A 17,312-nucleotide genomic window follows, 5' to 3' on the forward strand; every position below is an offset into this window, starting at 1 on the left:
GGCATGCTGGATATATCACTTCCTTAACCAAGAACTCATCACTAACTAAAACTTAATCTTCAAGTGTATTGGGTAACAATTTTCATAATATTTGGGAAATGACTGAAAAATGCAAATCTCTTACACCTTCATGTCTGCCGATCTGAGACAGAGACCAGACCATTATCTTTTATTTCTAGTGTAACTGTTTGAACTCTGAACATTGTTACCTGTGGGATCAAGTTGAGAAGTAACTTCACACTTACATGACTGAAGAGTGAAGGGGCCGGGCCTGGTCTTGGTTATTTTCCTTGACATTATTATACTGTGATTTGTTATCTACTCATGGAGTCAGAGGTCCAGTTCAACTGAGAAACTCAACTTCCAAAAGATCATCAGTTAAAAGTTGTCTTGGAACTACTGAAGCTAATAACTCATGGTTCTGCACAAATATGAAGAAATTGCCACACGGATGACTTCTACAGTGGGGCTGGAATGTTTTCCCCACAAGCTGACAGAACGATGCCTTCTTGGAGCTTTGCCAGTGGTTAGGAAATGTCTCCACATCCCCACAAAAGATTAGGATAGTTTAGTGGAAATCTTGTTTGGAGGATAAAATCATGGTATACAAAGAAATATATCTACTGTTAAAAATTGACTTTTTTAAATATCGTTTTGGGGCTTTGTACCAAAAGAAGTCCTAGGCGGAGCCCTCTGTCATTTCCTGTGGCTGCCATCTTGGGGACAGTGGTCTCTGATGACATATCCATTGTACAGATGGTGACTCTAGAACTTGAGTATCATAACTGAGACAGTCCAAATAAGTGAATAATTAAGTGAAACTGTTTTCCTTCTTTTTTCTGTTTTTTTAAAAGGTGATCTAATCTTTAATATGATTTGTGTTCATATAAAACCAGGGAAGGAAGTTTAAGACGGCTTCCACTGTGGTCGTTATAATGGATGAATGAGAGTAATCATATATACCTTTGTTTTCCTGGGAAACAATGGCCAGTCTTGACAAGCCCTTGCTACTTAGGCAGCTTCTCTCTTCACATGATATTCTGATAGCACCCCTGGCCAGGTTCCTGGGGGCACCAACTTGCAAAGTAGGTGATCTTGCAAGAGACAAGTGTTTTCCATCTGCTGAGGCAAGCTGATGATTTGGTGGACCAGTTTCTGACATCTCAAGTGATTATGATGCTTAAAGTATTTGAAATGATTTCAGGTCTATAAAAAAAGTGATGAAGCCTATATGTATACCCTATATATTTTTATTACAAAAATATTGAAATAATCCATGAGTTATTCCACTCTGCACCAACTATAAAAAAATACTATCAAAGTTTGACCGGCACTTTTAATGCAACAAAAAGCACCATGACCAAGGACACTGAGAACAGAAAGCAGGGGACGTTTACTTGCTGTACGGAGGTATTTAAAACCCAGAAGCTTGTTGTAAGAGTATAACTTTACAGATGATTCAAATACAAATCTGAGCTGAGAGAGTGATAAGCCCTCAATCAGTTCAGAAGGTTTCCTCATAGCATATTCATAAGTATTCCCATATTAATATTTCCATACTTACTAAAATGTGTCCCAAAGCCTCTAGAAGATACATCACTTTGACCTTGGATTGGGGAGTGGGTAAATCTATACACAGTGGAGAACGTGACTGTTCTTTCTCTTGTCTGATTTTTGGGGTGCTCCCACCATTGAATCTCCATTGTTGGGGCTTCCAAGACAGTTTTGTGTTTGGGTGGAATTTGGCACTAGAAAGACATGGCATGGCATCTTCTGGAATCACACCTGACTACACATACACACAGAGGAAGCTTGGTATTCTACATTGAGACACAGATCGGGTTATAGCCCTTCCCTGTGGTTCTGTCCTCACATTCCAAGGTGGGAGTCAGACTTTCATTCCCCCCCCCCCCAATTCATTCTCTTTGTGCATGTATTAAAATTTTGCAATTGAATACTGAATTGTGGTTACCATTGAATTTACATCACAAAGTTATTGAGCTCCTTGGTCTTGTTGAAAGCCATACATGTGCTGCATAGGATTTCTGTCATAAAGGATGTTCTCAACTGAAAACTTAACAACAAATCCTGAAATGTATAGAAAATGAACCGTTCCATTAATGCAAATGCATGTGTAAACACACTTGAGTCTGCTGTCCACTGGATAGCTTTTTCACACACAATATTAGTTTCCAAATGAGAAAATGGTTTCTGAATTCTTTTCTAAGCAGTACTGTTTTATTTCTCCTCGAGTCTTGAGGGATGTATTATCTTTCTCTTTTTCTCTCTTCTTTGTTCTTCTATTCCCATGGGAATCAGTGCTTTGCATCAAGGAAAATCACCTAAGCTATTTGACAGAGGACTAGTGTGTGTATGTGTGTGTGTGTGTGTTTGTGTGTGTGTGAGTGCATGTCTATGACTGATCTATTTATGCAAAAATCAGTTAACTCCATCAAAACACCGTATTGTTTAGAAACAAAATTTTCCATAATAATAGTACCCTCTGATAGATGCACTCCAAGACTATGAAGGGGGAGTTTGGTAGCGACAGTCAAATGAAACTGCATGGCCCCTTCAGGTGGAGTTAGAGACTCTTGGGGCTGCTGGTTTGAAAGGAGACCAGCAGCAGGCAGTCAGCTGACCGAAGAGCAAACCATAATCATGATAATGGTCAAACTAAGGACATTACAGCTCATTGCCTTACTCTAGGATGAAGTGTCATTATTGCCACAGCCCTGCTCTCACCCCTTCATCTGGACCTTGTGGCTCCTGCAAATCACTTTGTCTTATAAAGTAGTTTCGTATTCCAACCGCTCCTGAATGAGGGCGTCATCTTTATACTGTAGCCTTGGGGGAGACGGGGAGCATTCAAAGGCTAAAATGGCCTTTCGTAGGCTTCGGTCCAACACGTGTCTCTCCCACGCTGGGTACCGATTCCTGAACAAGTCAATTTTAATGACCGATTCTTCAATCCGTGGCGGGCGAGATGATGGGGTGGATGGAGCCGTGGGCCTCACCTGAAAGACGGGTACACACCCATCCCGCTCTGAGAATTTCTGATCGCGGTCACTGACCACACTGCGGTTGTTGGAGATGGATCGGAGGGTGCTTGTGGCCACCTCTGGAGGCAGGGAGAAGGCAGCGACGGGGTCCTCACAAGCACAACTCGGTGACTGCCCGAATCTGGGCCCGTTGGGGTGGAAGAAGGCATAGTACATCAGCATAAAAACCACGCCGGTTAAAAAGCTGCTGAACACCACGCACAGCGCTGGGATGGCAAATGCGTCTGCAATCTGGGGAGCCTTGTAGAGGTACCAAAGCGCACTCAAGGCTGTGTTTTCCAAAAGGATCACAAAATAGTAAATGAACAGCCTGCAGCGTGTCCTGCCTTCCTTGACGTTGAACCAACTGAAGATATAGATGATTCCTACCACCATGTCAAAAACAATCTCTTCCCATTTGGTGATACAGAATTCTGTCTCACAGTGGACGATCCAGAAAGTCATGATGCACCAGTGGAGGACGATGAAGATCCCAAAGTACAGCTGGAAAACTGACGCAAAAAGCGCGAATGTGATGACCCTGGCGGCAATTGTAAAGAAGTGCCAGCAGAACTGGATAATGACTGCCATGTAGCTGATGGGTTTCTTGTCATCTCGAGAGTCTCGCAGGGCTTTCTGGTAGGAGGCCAGGGCCCAAGCCAAGGACACAAGAGAGGCTGCGGCTGTGAAACCTACAAATGCAAGCAGGAAGATATTGGTCAAAAGGGAAAGGCAATGGTGGCCATGAAAGTCAAGTCACCCAGAGCTGGTAGCTTATGACAGGTTAGCTTGGCTTCAGCAAAACCTTTCAGTTTCTTTGGGTTTCTGAACTCACTCAGAAGTGCCAGATGTATGGAGAAAGCCTAGAGCTGTGAGAATGCTGCCCCAAGGGTCTAGATACGGGGTGAGATTTGATGTATTTGGTGTTAATAGACTAAGGAGGTACTTTTGTGTACAGAGAAACAGCCATGGACTGGAGGTTGACAGAACTTGGGCAATTTTCCAACCTCACTGCTTAATACCTGCATAACCTTGGACAATCACTGAAAGTGGTGTTCTTATTTATAAAGTGGTTCCTCCAAAGTTCCCTGTGAACCTGGAGATTCCATGTTTGAGAAAAACTAGCTGGTTTGCTTTCTGTTTCCATGCAGGAATAATTGTAGTTCAGGCCTAATAGATAGGACTCTTTCCTCAAAATAAGGGCAGGGGTTCATAGCACAAGGTTGGCATTGTTTCTATTGAGACCTGATGTAAGTTCCCTCATAATGTAAGTTGATATTCTCCCTGCAGCTACTATCTGTCTACTACCTTTTTCTCAAAAGAAGAAGTGTACTCTTGTGGTTGTTCATCTTTAGCCTTTCATAAATTAAAAAAAAATTAAAATTACTCTCAGCCACTTCTCTGAGTTTATAATTTATCAGCCCCATTTTATTAGTGTTGCCTTTGAACATCTTCCAGACTTTATAAATTATTTTCGTTGCTGGGTCCCTGTATGCTTGGTCCATCCACCATGTTTGAAAGTTCATGTCCAGATGTAGACAGGGCTCACTAAAAAAAAATACTCCAGCCTAATGGAGAGCTCTTTTGGAGACTGCTATGCTTGCAACAATGCCTTTCTCAGAATAAAAGGGAACATGAATTTCCAGGTAAGTTGCCCCAATTCTAAGAACAGGGATTTATATGCAGCTTAATTGAAATACTATGTTGTCAGTCACCTCAATTCTACACATTTGTAAGACACGCCAGCTTGGTGCTTTGCTCTGTTACTAGATTGAATCCACCTAATGCAAGTGCTTTTCTATCTTTCTGCATTACAGTCCAGATGATCAATCTGACTTTAGATACAATTCAATGTCTATAAAGCTAAGATGACAATTTATTTAATCATCTGGGGGCAGATCATGTAGCTAGATAGTCATTCTGTTTGGAAAAAGGTTGATAAAGGACATAAAACCTCTGGAAATATTATAATCTATGGGTTTTGGCCTTTAAATATCTAGGTTAGGAGGGCTACTTTTAACTCTTCTGATCTGTGCCTATGAATTATGAAAGACACTGCTCAGTAAGCCAGAGGCTAGTTTCAGAGAGATGTCTAACATACTTGCCTATCTTGAACAACTATTTTTCAGAATAAGGGTTATGGGTCTCATACTGGGTAGTTAGAAAAAATTAACACTTCAAAAGGGATTGATGGAAATTAATATCATATGGTCCAAGTGAATGACAGAGTTTTAAATTTCTTCCCTCTTTTTCTTCTTTAAGATGTCATTTTCCCTTAGGATCTCTCTGCTTTTCTCTACCTCCACTTTTTTTTCCTTCCAGCACTTGGTCTCTCCTTCCCTTCTCTGCTTTTTCTCTACTATTCCCCCCCTAAATCCTGCTCTCTATTGAATGCAATTTGGATTTTTTTTTAAAAAAAAAACAAAGTTTGTTAATCATAATGTCTGAATTTACCACCTTTGTCACCTTTGGAACTACTTTTTAAAAAATAATTGTATGGATAAAATAGTTTGATATTTCTGACACCTAATCTCAAAATTGCTCTGAAAACTTAAAGCTCAAAATAAGGAATAAATGAATTTCATTTGAATGTCTGTGTGACAGCCAGGTGCCATGTAATCCCAGCTACTCTGTAGGCTGAGATCTGAGGATCATGGTTCAAAGCCAGCTCAGGCAGGAAAGTTCATGAGACTCTTTTCCCAAATTAATCATCCAAACCCCAGATGTGAACCTGTAGCTCATGCAGTACAGCACCAGAGTTGAGCATAAAAGCCTGGGGATAGCACCCAGACCCAGAGTTCAAACCACAGGACTATGACATACACACAAAAAGTCTGTGTGATCCAAAAGTACACTGACATTCCATCTTACCCCACTTAGAATAGCCATGATCAAGAACACAAACAACAAAGATGGTGATGATAAGGAAAAAGGACCCCTTAAAAACTTGGTGGAGATATATACTAGCTCAACCATTGTGGAAATCAATTTGGAGGTTCCTCAAAAAGCTGAATGTAGGTCAGGTGAAATAGGCCAGGTTACACATGTAATCTTCTTAGTGTTTTTCAAAATTGTGATATGGATCACACAGTGGGTAGTTAATATTTCAAGTGGATGGATAGAAATCAATGTCATGCAGTCCAAGTGAGGAACAAAGTTTTAGAGATTGGTTTTTAGAGATTTAAAGTTAATCAGTCTGGGCAAAAAAATAAACAAGACCCCTCTTAACAAATAATGTGGGCATGGTGGCATGTTCCTATTGATCCCAGGCAAACAATAGATCATAGGTAAGATTACAGGTAAGATTATCATGGTCAGTAGATCACAGGTAAGATTATCATGATCTGTGGTCAGCCTGGCAAAAACTTTAGACACTAACTGAAAGATAACTGAAGCAAATAAAGGTTGGGACATTTTCAAGCGGTATAGCACTTGCTTAGCAAGCCCAAGGCCTGAGTTCAAATCATTTTATTGAAGAAAAAATACTAAATAGAATTATCATACAACCCCAGCCATAATCACTCTTGGGCATATACCTGGAGACAAAAGTCAGCATAGAATAAAGATACTTACATACCCATGCTTACAGCAGCACTGTTCACAATAGCTAAGTTCAGGCTAGCTAATTAGTATAGCTGCCCATCAACAGATGACTATATATACTCAGCCACAAAGAAGGATAAAATCATGTTATTTGCAGGAAAGTGGATGAAATTTGAGCTCAAGATGTTAAAAAGAAATGCGAATGAAAGTATGAAAATATCATAATGTAAACCATTATTTTCTACTTTAAGTTTTAAAAATGGAAATTAAAAAATCCAACCAGATAATCCAACCACTAAATGACTTAAACTAGATTTTCTTTATTAAGTACCCAGTTTTAAGAATTTTGTTATGGCAAATGAATATGGACTAGGAGAGTCTCCTATAGTTATTCATTTCTCTAATCCTGCTCTGAATATTATAGCTTTGCTCCAATTCTAGATTGCTTTAAAGGCTGCTGATAGCTCCATCAAATAGACTCTATATCATTTATTTTTGTCACAAGTAGCCTGTAACCTTCCTCTAGAAGGTAAGTATCTAGAAGCAGTTTTAATGGGGAATGCAATTCTTCTTAAAGAAATTCTTTAATTCTTTATATTATGGAAAATTACAATTTAGCCTATGATTGATAGGGAGTATGGGAGGACATTGAAGGAGAAAGCAGTATCATCTTACTTTAGAAATTTCCTCTGGGAAATAATGAACAAGGGGTTAGTATGTCAAATAAAACACTTGGAAAGGTCCTTTAGATTTGGAAACATTTAGACTATTTCTAGCTTCAAAATGTAAATTTGTTCTTTCTACCAACATGTTTCCATATCAAATGCCCTGTCCTCTGCCTTCAGAGGCTTAACCAATTTGTAATTATATTTAATTTTGAGTTTGTTTGATGATGGTGACTTTCCCTAGAGGAAGCCTTTAGGCAATGATAAATTCCTGTTTTGTTTACCTTTCTATCTCTTTATGGTTTGCACAGTGCCAGACATAAGAGGAATTAGACTTTCCTGAGAGAGGAAGGAGGAAGGAGAGAAGAAAGGGGGAAGTGAGGAAAGAATATTCCAAATGTATAGGCAGAACCACAGACAGAATGCGATGTTTAAAAGATATGAACCATTTGTTTTCTTTTTTAAAAAATATTTTATTTTCCATTTTTTTTCTTGATCTGCCTTCTATGTCTTTGCAATTTCAGTTGGAGCTGCAAATGCCAAAACACTGAAATAAACCTGAACCCTGTCATGCTGCTTGTGGTCTGGGACAAACTAGATTTCCAGAAGTCCCCAGAGAATGATTCATAGGATCTAATCCCCAAGATGGAGGAGGTTCCAAACAGAATGAGCCTCTTTTTCCCTGGGAAGGGCACAGCCTTCCTTTGCTACAGGCCAGGCGAAGGTTGCAGTCTTATAATGCACAGCCAAACTGCAGCTCAAGAAAAATAAAAAACCCCAAACAAACAAACAAAACTCTTATGTGATTTTTAGGGTTGAAAAGGTACCACTGTGAAATATTTCAAACACATTCAAACACAAAGAGTGAATGAATACAAACACACTAAATACAGAACCAATGTGAGACTGATGGGCAAAATGGCTGTGCAAGCTAACTCCCTGGCTTCACGGTGCGGACAGCATCCTGTCAGGGGCTCTGTGATGACACCTTCCAAGGCTCCACCCGGCAGGTCTTTGTCCTGCTGTGCCCTGCCCTCCTCACCTCATCCTGTACCCAGGGCTCTATTTCTGCCCTTGTGCTTTTGCGACACTATCTTAACGCTCATTAAAGTCATAAAGTTGGGAAGCCTTAAAGCTGGGGAACCGTAAAACAGTGCTCTCTTCTCATGACACTTCCAAGGTGCCCACAAAACCTTTGTTTTTTTTAAAAAATTTTATTTATTTTTATTGTGAAAATACTGTATAGAGGGGTTACAATTACATGGACAAGATAATGAGTACATTTCTTATCAAGCATTGTAGCCTCCTCCTTTGTTTCCCCTTCCCAGACTCCCCCCGGGCCCCCCCCCATCCTCCCCGCCCTCCTTTGCTCCCCCCCCCCCCAACCAAAGTTGTGAAGTTCGTTTTCAACATGACAACTTGTACTTCTCATTGTTACAACGGGTTCACCTGTATCCTTATTTAAACGACTTGTTTTTCCCCTTTCACTCCACAAATTATACTGATATCAAATACAGTGAAAGCAGGGGTTATACTGTGGGGGAGGGACATACAAAGCAACAAAGAAATAATCTTCTAAATGCGTTAGAAACAAATTCATGAAAGAAAAAAAACATTTGAATACATATCTTAGGGTTAATTTCCCTAACATCACCTTATCTGACCTTTTCTGCTTGACTCATACATATACTAGATATTGCAAATAAGGGAAACCATGGGACCTATGTTTCTTTGGGCCTCACTTACTTCACTTAATAAAATTTTTTCCAAGTCTTTCCATTTCCTAACAAATGGGGAAATGTCATTCTTTCTGATGGAGGCATAGAATTCCATTGTGTATATATACCACATTTTCTTGATCCATTCATCTACTGAGGGGCATCTGGGTTGGTTCCACATCTTAGCTATAGTAAATAATGCTTCAATAAACATAGTTGTGTTGGTAGCTATAGTGTGGTCTTGTTTGTAAACATTTGGGTAAATGCCCAAAAGTGGGATTTCTGGGTCATAGGGGAGCTCTATGTGGAGTCTTTTGAGGAACCTCCACACTACTTTCCAAAGTGGTTGAACGAATTTACACTCCCACCAACAATGAAGTAAGGTTCCCTTCTGTCCACATCCCCTCCAGCATCTGTTGTTGTTAGAGTTCTTGATTTTTGCCATTCTAACTGGGGTGAGGTGGTATCTTAATGTTGTTTTGATTTACATTTCTTTTATGGCTAGGGATGTTGAGCATTTCTTCATGTGTCTATTGGCCATCCTTCTTTCTTCTTCAGAGAAGTTTCTCTTTAAGTCTTTAGCCCACTTATTTATTGGGCAGTTGTTTCTTTGAGGATTTAAAACCTTTGTTCTTGCCAGACACCTCAGCATACTCACTGTCTCCAGCAAAGGCAAAGCTTGTCCTCAGTGCTCACCTTCATGTCGCTCCATCTTTCACTCTGCTTGGGGATCAGTTTCTTAGATTGCTATTAGTTGCTCTCCTGTTTCTTCCTATTCTTCCGTTATCAAACATTATTATTTCCTCATTGTTTTCTTGTCTGTAGGTTAATGTTACATTTTTTTTTAAAAAAGTATTAAAGGTGATTTTTATTTGTGTTTGTTTTTTGCCAGTCTTGGTGTTTGAACTAAGGGCCTGAGTGTGGCTCCTGAGCTCTCATTCTCTCTGTCTCTGTCTCTGTTTCTGTGTGTGTGTGTGTGTCTCTCTGTTTCTCAAAGGCAGTGCTCTACCACTTGAGCCATAGCTCTAATTTAAGGTTTTTGTTTTTTTGCTTTAGTTAACCGAAGATAAAAGTTTCACAGACTTTCCTGCCCAGGCTGGCTTCAAACTGTAACTTTCAGATCTCAGTCTCCTGAGTAGCTAGGATTACAGGTGTGAGCCATCTGTGTTCAGCTTTTAAGGTATATTTATACAAGGAGTTTGGGAATGGATGATTTATCAGAGAATCCTTGTGACTATGGAGCTAAAAATCAGATGACTATTCATAACACATACAGCCTTTTCATACACACCATAATTTTTATTTCTCTAAATGTAGTTCCTAAACAACGAATAAAGAAAATAATGAATTTTATAATATCAATTTCTCTTGTAGCCAAGAAATTGTATAGTTTCCTTAAAGCATTTGAGGTTTATGATCTTAGATAAATGAAGAAGGAAGAAGTCAAATTGGGACTTGCTTTATGCATAGTGATATGCTTGGTACCACATCCTTGCATCTTTGTTCACTTGAAATGTTTTGGAAAATTTTGAGGTATATATATATATATATATATATATATATATATATATAGAGAGAGAGAGAGAGAGAGAGAGAGAGAGAGAGAGAGAGCACACAAATGGGGAACTAAAACAGAAGCCAGGCTAAATAACTCATCCAAGTTCCTACACTTAGGAAGGAGGACAATCATCAGAATTCCCAGATGCCATTACTCTATCACTACAGTTATCCTGGCTATCTGGGTTCTAACAATTGTGGTGAATTCTCCATCTTCCAGATTCATGGGTTGTGTACCAGTACCAAGGCAGCAAGCTGCAGATACTGGGAGATCCTTTAACCTAGTGCTACCACTGCAGGTGTCTGCCTAAATGGCCTCCCATTCCTTTTACTTCTCTGGCCCAATGGAAACTCTGCATGTTCCTAGCCAAAGGAGCCCATTTGGGACTCTTTTCACAAAATAGATTAGAAGAACAATCTCCTGGGGAAAAGCCATGCTTTTCTCCTTTTCATGCTTTCCGATCTACTAAAATAACCCTCCCAGCCTTCTTAAATTTTCACATGGGGAAATACTGCCAATTCAAGTCAAAATCCTGTGATATTCACAGAATGAATATCCAGAATCAGAATGCTGTCCCATTGCCTCAGCATGTATAGAATAACTCTTTTGGCCTCAAACACAAAAGCAGTAGATTCAACATGGCTGTAATCATATCAATTAGTTACTTGGTTCAAAGGAACATTGGAAACATGTGACACTCTGTATTCTCAGATCTTTGCTGGGTGAGGCTAAGGTGAAAAAGGTAACACAAGGTTCGCTACATCTAGATGTACTGTCTCCCTGCACTGACACTATTTAATCTCTGTTTTGAACCTTGTAATAGTTCTGATTAAAATATTTAAATGCTGTAACATGTTTAGGTTTTCTAGGGATATTCATTCTTTTTGTAATCCATTCTGAGAATTTAAACTTCTTTGCAAGGCAAATTTTAAGCCTGCTAAGGAGATGATAAGAGAAACACTAAATGAAAAATGGTGAGAGTCTTAATATGAAAGTAGTTGAAAAATGTCATGAGAATCAAAATGTCTCTTCCCTTTAACAAATGTGAAACACTATTCCCTTATGATGGGAAAGAATTCACAGATAGTCTCATGTCACTCTATCATTTTTTAACTGGGATTTTTGTTAATTTTTTTTCAAGAAGAGCAGTATTTAAAACCATCTACACAATATTTTCTTTTGGAAAAAGAAGTCTGTATATTGAAGACAATGAGTCACTGTTCTTCATATACTATTCCATGTTACATGGCTAAGTTTTCGTAGAAAACAAATGATTATGAAAGACATAAAACAAGATATACCTTTAGATGTTCAATAGAATTAAATTTTAGAGGAATGTATTTCACATCCCAATTTTAAAACTATTACATGATTTTTCTCCTTATCTTGTAGCCTGGAGTGGGGTGAAATGAAGGTAAATAAAGAGGGAAACAGGATGGAGGCTGGAAAGCGAGGTGTGTAGACTCTCTTACCTGTCAAAGAGCGATATGGCTGGACAATAGCATGATGAAAGAAGTCATTTAAAGATCTGGACATGGACTGACTGTGGTTGAAATTTCCACATTTATTACCACTTATTTTTCACATAAGTTCTTAATTTTTGTCCATTTTACAGATGAAGAAACAGAGAGTTAGATAGCTAGATAGATATTTTGGACTTAGTAAGCCAGAAGTGTCTCAGTCACCACCATGCAACTTTTAATATTATAGAGATGAAGCAGTCATAGACAACACTAAAATGAAAAAAAAACTTTTTTATTTGGCCTATGAGCCTTCATTTCCTGCCTTTTCATCTAACATGAAGACTCAATTTCTAACCCTCACAATATTGTCACATTTCTGACTTTAATTCCTTATACACACAAGACATTTGAGGGTTGTGACAAAACCTGATGTCTTTGGGAAAACTTCTTAGTGTAATTTTAGGTGGTGTGCATTTGCCTTCAATCTCAGAGGCGCTGTGACTAGCCAACCAATCAAACCACCCAAAGGAAATCTCTTTATGTCAGCTTATTTCATACACAGGATGGATTTGGAGAATGAATAAACCTCTTGAAGGTTGGCTCATTGCCCCTAACAGTATTGGATTTGGAGCACAAATGGCACACCTCTGTCCACTTCATTATTTGAAAAGAAGAAGGCAGACATTTGCTGAATGACAAGATAAGGTGGCCTGTGGATTCAAGCTGGTCCCTTGTGTGCTTTAGTCTTCCCCTGGCTCCCAGAAATGCTGCTGGTGTCTCCACCCAGCCTGGCTGATTGTGTCAGTCCAAATATCTGAGTTAGAATCTTTTTGCTCTTCCCTCTTATATACTCCTGCCTTTGCAGTCTGTCATGCATGTGAATTCAGTGGCTCATCTGCCACAAATCACCCACTAGGTCACCAGTACTGACAGTTATTGGCTTATACAGAGGGATATGTAATGCACTGTGTCCCTGAGAAAGTAATGGCATCTGGGTCCTGCAGTATGTAATCAAGTGTTAATTCCTGTTCATTCTATTGAGGACTCTCTAATCACCCACAATCATAGTCACTCATGCTTAGAGGACTTGGAAGGGGACTCAGGAGATGGGGTGGCATTAACTTAGACTTACAAACTGGGATCAAGTTAGCTGGTTCAGAATATCCATGATACAGAAACTCTTTAGTTTGATGCAACCCCATTTATCTAGTTTTTCTTTGATTTGTTGTGATTCTGGATCTTTACTTAGAAGTTTGGACCTGTGCTAAAGAGCCCTGGTGTTTCCCTATACCTTCCTGTAATATTTTCAGGGTATCTAGTCTTACATTGAGGTCTTTGACACATTTAGAATTGATTCTGGTGCAAGGTGATATATAAGGACCTGCATGTGTTTTCTGCATGTGTATAGTCAATTCTGCCAGCACCATTTGTTGAAGAGGCTGTTTTTCTTCCATCCTGTGTTTTTGGTTCCCCTATCAAATATTAGGTATGAGAGTTCATCTTTGGGGCTTCTATTCTATTCTATTGGTCCTCAGGCCTATTCTTGTGCCAGTACTAAACTTTTTATTAGTACAACTTTGTGATAAAGTTTGAAGGTTGATGTTGATATTCCTCCAACCCTGAGTTTCTGAATGGCAAAGGACATAGTTGGCAAGATAAATAGAAAGCCTCCAGAATGGGAGAAGATCTTTACTAGTTATACATCAGACAGGGGCTTCATATCTAAAATATAAGCTCAAAAATTTAAACCTTCTTAAGGTTGGACAAATGGGATTGCATGAAACTGCAGAGCTTCTGCATGGCAAAGGACATAGCTAGCAAGATCAATAGAATGCCCATGGATAGGGAGCAACGGACAAGGGTTTCATATCTAAAATATACTTAGAACTCAAAAAATTAAATCCCCCAACAATAAATCCTCAAAGAAACAACTGTGCGTTAGTAAGTGGGCTAAAGACTTAAAGAGTGACTTCTCTGAAAAGGAAATAAGAATGGCCAATAGACACATGAAGAAATGCTCAACTTCTTTAGCCATAAAAGAAATGCAAATTAAAACAACATTGAGATTCCACCTCACCCCAGTTGGAATGGCTATAATCAAGAAATCTAATAACAACAGATGCTGGAAGGGATGTGGACAGAAGGGAACCTTACTGCATTGTTGATGGGAGTATAAACTTGTTCAACCACTTTGAAAAGCAGTATGGAGGTTCCTCAAAAGTCCACATAGAGCTTCCCTATGACCCAGCAATCCCACTTTTTGGCATTTACCCAAACAATCACAAACAAGGCCATACTAAAGCTACCAGCTTAACTATGTTTATCACAGCGTTATTTTCCATAGCTAAGATATGGAACCAACCCAGATGCCCCTCAGTAGATGAATGGATCAAGAATATACATATATATATATATATATATATATATATATATATATATATATATAATGGAATTCTATGCCTCCATCAGAAAGAATAGCACCACCCATTTGTTAGGAAATGGAAAGACTTGGAAAAAATTCTATTATGTGAAGTAAGCCAGACCCAAAGAAACACAAGTCCCACGGTTTCCCTTATTTGTAATAACTAGTTCATGTCTAGGACAAGCAGAAAAGGTCAAAAGCTATGTACATATGACCATATGAGATGACGCTAAGTGAAATGAACCCCCAGATAGGGACACAAGAGGTTTTATCATTCTTACTGTTGTTTTTAAGGTACTTATTATGTACTATGTGATTTTTTTTGTTTCTTTGGTATGTTCTTCTCCCTGTTGTCACGGATTTGATTCTGGTGTCCTGCATTTTGTATATACATTTTTCTAATTTGGGTAGGGGAAGGAAAAAAAAACAAAATGTTGAAATAAGGATACAGGTTGACCCATTGTAACAATGTGATGTACAAGACAGTATGTTGAAAATGAACTTTACAACTTTGGGGGCAGGGATGGAAGAGGGAGGGAGGAGCTGGGGAGGTGGGAAGGAAAGGGATGGTAGGGGAAAAATAAAGGAGGGTGTAACAATGCTCCATAGGAAATGCACTGATTACCTTACTAATACAACTGTAATCCCTCTGTACAATATCTTTACAATAAAACTATATATATACATATATAAAATCAAACCTCGTTAAAAGAATTCCTCAAAGAAACAACCATCCAATTAATAAGTGGGCTAAAGACTTAGAGATTTCTCAGAAGAAAAAATAACAATGGCCAATAGACACATGAAGAGGTGTTCGGCATCTCTGGCCATAAAAGAAATGTAAAACAAAACAACAATGAGATTGTACCTCACCTTAGTTAGAATGGCCTTTATTAAGAGAACTAACAATAACTGATGCAGATGTGGATGTGGCCAAAGGGGAATGCTATGACATTGTTATTGGGAATGTAAGTTTGTTCAGCCACTATGGAAAACAGTATGGAGGTTCCTCAAAAGGCTAAACATAGATCTCCCCTACGACCCAGCAATCCCACTCCTGGGAATTTATCCAAATGACCACAAACCAGGCCACACTAAGTACAACCATGTTCAATGCAGCATTGTCCACCATAGTTAAGACATGGAATCATGCCCCTCAATGGATGAATGGATCAAGAAAATGTGGTATGTGTACAGAAAAAATGACATTACCCCATTGGTGAGGAAATGGAAAGACTTGAAAAAAATTATACTAAGAGAAGTAAGCCAGACCCAAAGAAACATAGATTATATTGTTTTCCTCATTTGTAATAATTAGAATGTGCCTAGAAATCTATAAGTAAACCCAGTGGTTAGTAAAAGACAAATAATTACACTTGGACATGATTAATTAAACAACATTGTACAGATTCACACAATGAGAACAAAGGAGCATATTCTTAGGAGAGGATCACAAGGGCTCAAGAGCTATGTGATATGATATATAAAATGATGCTTAACAAAAGAACTCTAAGAAATCAAAATAAGAGGGGCTGAGAAGATGGCTCAGTGGAAGAGTGCTTGCCTTGCATGCATGAGGCTCTGGGTTCAATTCGTCAGCACCACATAAGCAGAAAAAGCTGCAAGTGGTGCTATGGCTCAAGTGGAAGACACTAGCCTTGAGCTGAAGAGATGAGGGACAGTACCCAGGCCCAGAGTTCAGGCCCATGACCAACCAAAAAGAAGAAGAAGAAGAAGAAGGAGAAGAAGGAGAAGAAGGAGAAGAAGGAGAAGAAGGAGAAGAAGGAGAAGAAGGAGAAGAAGGAGAAGAAGGAGATAGAAGGAGAAGAAGGAGAAGGAGAAGAAGAGTTCTTTTCTTTCTTTTTCCCCCTTTGGTTTATTCCCCTTTGTCACCAGTTTTTGGTTTCTGCACTCTTTGACTTGTATATAAGTTTATCTGATTTGGGGAGGGGAAGGGGAAGCACAGAAACAGTGGGACAAAGGCTGAACCAATTCGGCAGTGATACTCACTAGACACTCTGTTGGAAATTCATTACACAACTTGTCAGGGAGGGGAGTTGTGAGGGAAAAACCTCAGAAAGAATGAGGGAGCAAGTATGTGCTCATCACCTGACTTATGTAACTGTAACCCCTCTGTATATCACTCTTACAATAAAATTTTAAAAAACTGAAAAAAGAATGTGCATGATGCCTCAGGTGGCACCTGTATTTGTGTCTCTTGGTACAAACACAAAGGTCTTTCCTGGTAGGAGAGCTAAGAGAACACTCAAAGGAAACTCTGCCCAGAGAGGAAGATAGAGGAGTGTCTGCTAGGAGAATTTCCAGAGCAGTGACCATGGAGGGTACATAGGGATGGGAACCCATGGAGGCACCCACAGAATTATCTATCCACCCGCTTTGATTTGCATCCAGAAGGCTGAGAGTCACATTCTTATGTCTTCTCTCTTCTCCTCTTCCCTCAACTGTTTGCCATTGCTAATGTTTATTGAGCACCTACTAAGGTGCTCTGAGGACACAAATGTAGTTTCCTTGAAGGATCTGAAGACTCAGCATGGGAGACACCTATGCCCTTGTAACACATAATCACCACATGGTGAGCAGAATGTAGTAAGGTCAGAATGTATGGGCTGATGCGTAGTCTTAGCATGGAAAGACGACAAGCAGAGAGAGGGCACAACCAGAGCATGGAGGCTGGGGCTGGAGTTGGTGTGTTTAAGGAGGAGATGGAAAAAGATGGCTAGAGAAGCTGGTGGTCTTGGCCGTGAGTTCCCAGACCTCATGATGATGATGATGATGACACAGCAGCCATCTGGCAAGGTGTGTGCTGTCTCTAAGGGGGCAGAATGAACCCGGGTGAGAGAATCAGGCCTAGCAGAGGTACGAGGCATTGCTGTGTACCTGG

The 17,312-nt window shown here is 39.5% G+C and overlaps 1 protein-coding gene across 1 annotated transcript in view; it reads right to left on the reverse strand.

Moving 5' to 3' along the window:
- Nucleotides 1-2,425: 2,425 nt before the first annotated feature.
- Nucleotides 2,426-17,312, reverse strand: part of Xkr4 (XK related 4) — a 424,600-nt gene continuing 409,713 nt past the window's right edge. The window contains exon 3 of the mRNA XM_042696126.1: nt 2,426-3,733. Coding sequence (XP_042552060.1) covers nt 2,787-3,733 — 947 coding nt within the window. The 3' untranslated portion in view covers nt 2,426-2,786. The remainder of the gene's footprint in view (nt 3,734-17,312) is intronic.

The sequence above is a fragment of the Dipodomys spectabilis genome, unplaced genomic scaffold (assembly GCF_019054845.1).
Source record: "Dipodomys spectabilis isolate Male_0828 unplaced genomic scaffold, ASM1905484v1 ptg000199l, whole genome shotgun sequence".
In the NCBI taxonomy this organism is placed as follows: Eukaryota; Metazoa; Chordata; class Mammalia; order Rodentia; family Heteromyidae; genus Dipodomys; species Dipodomys spectabilis.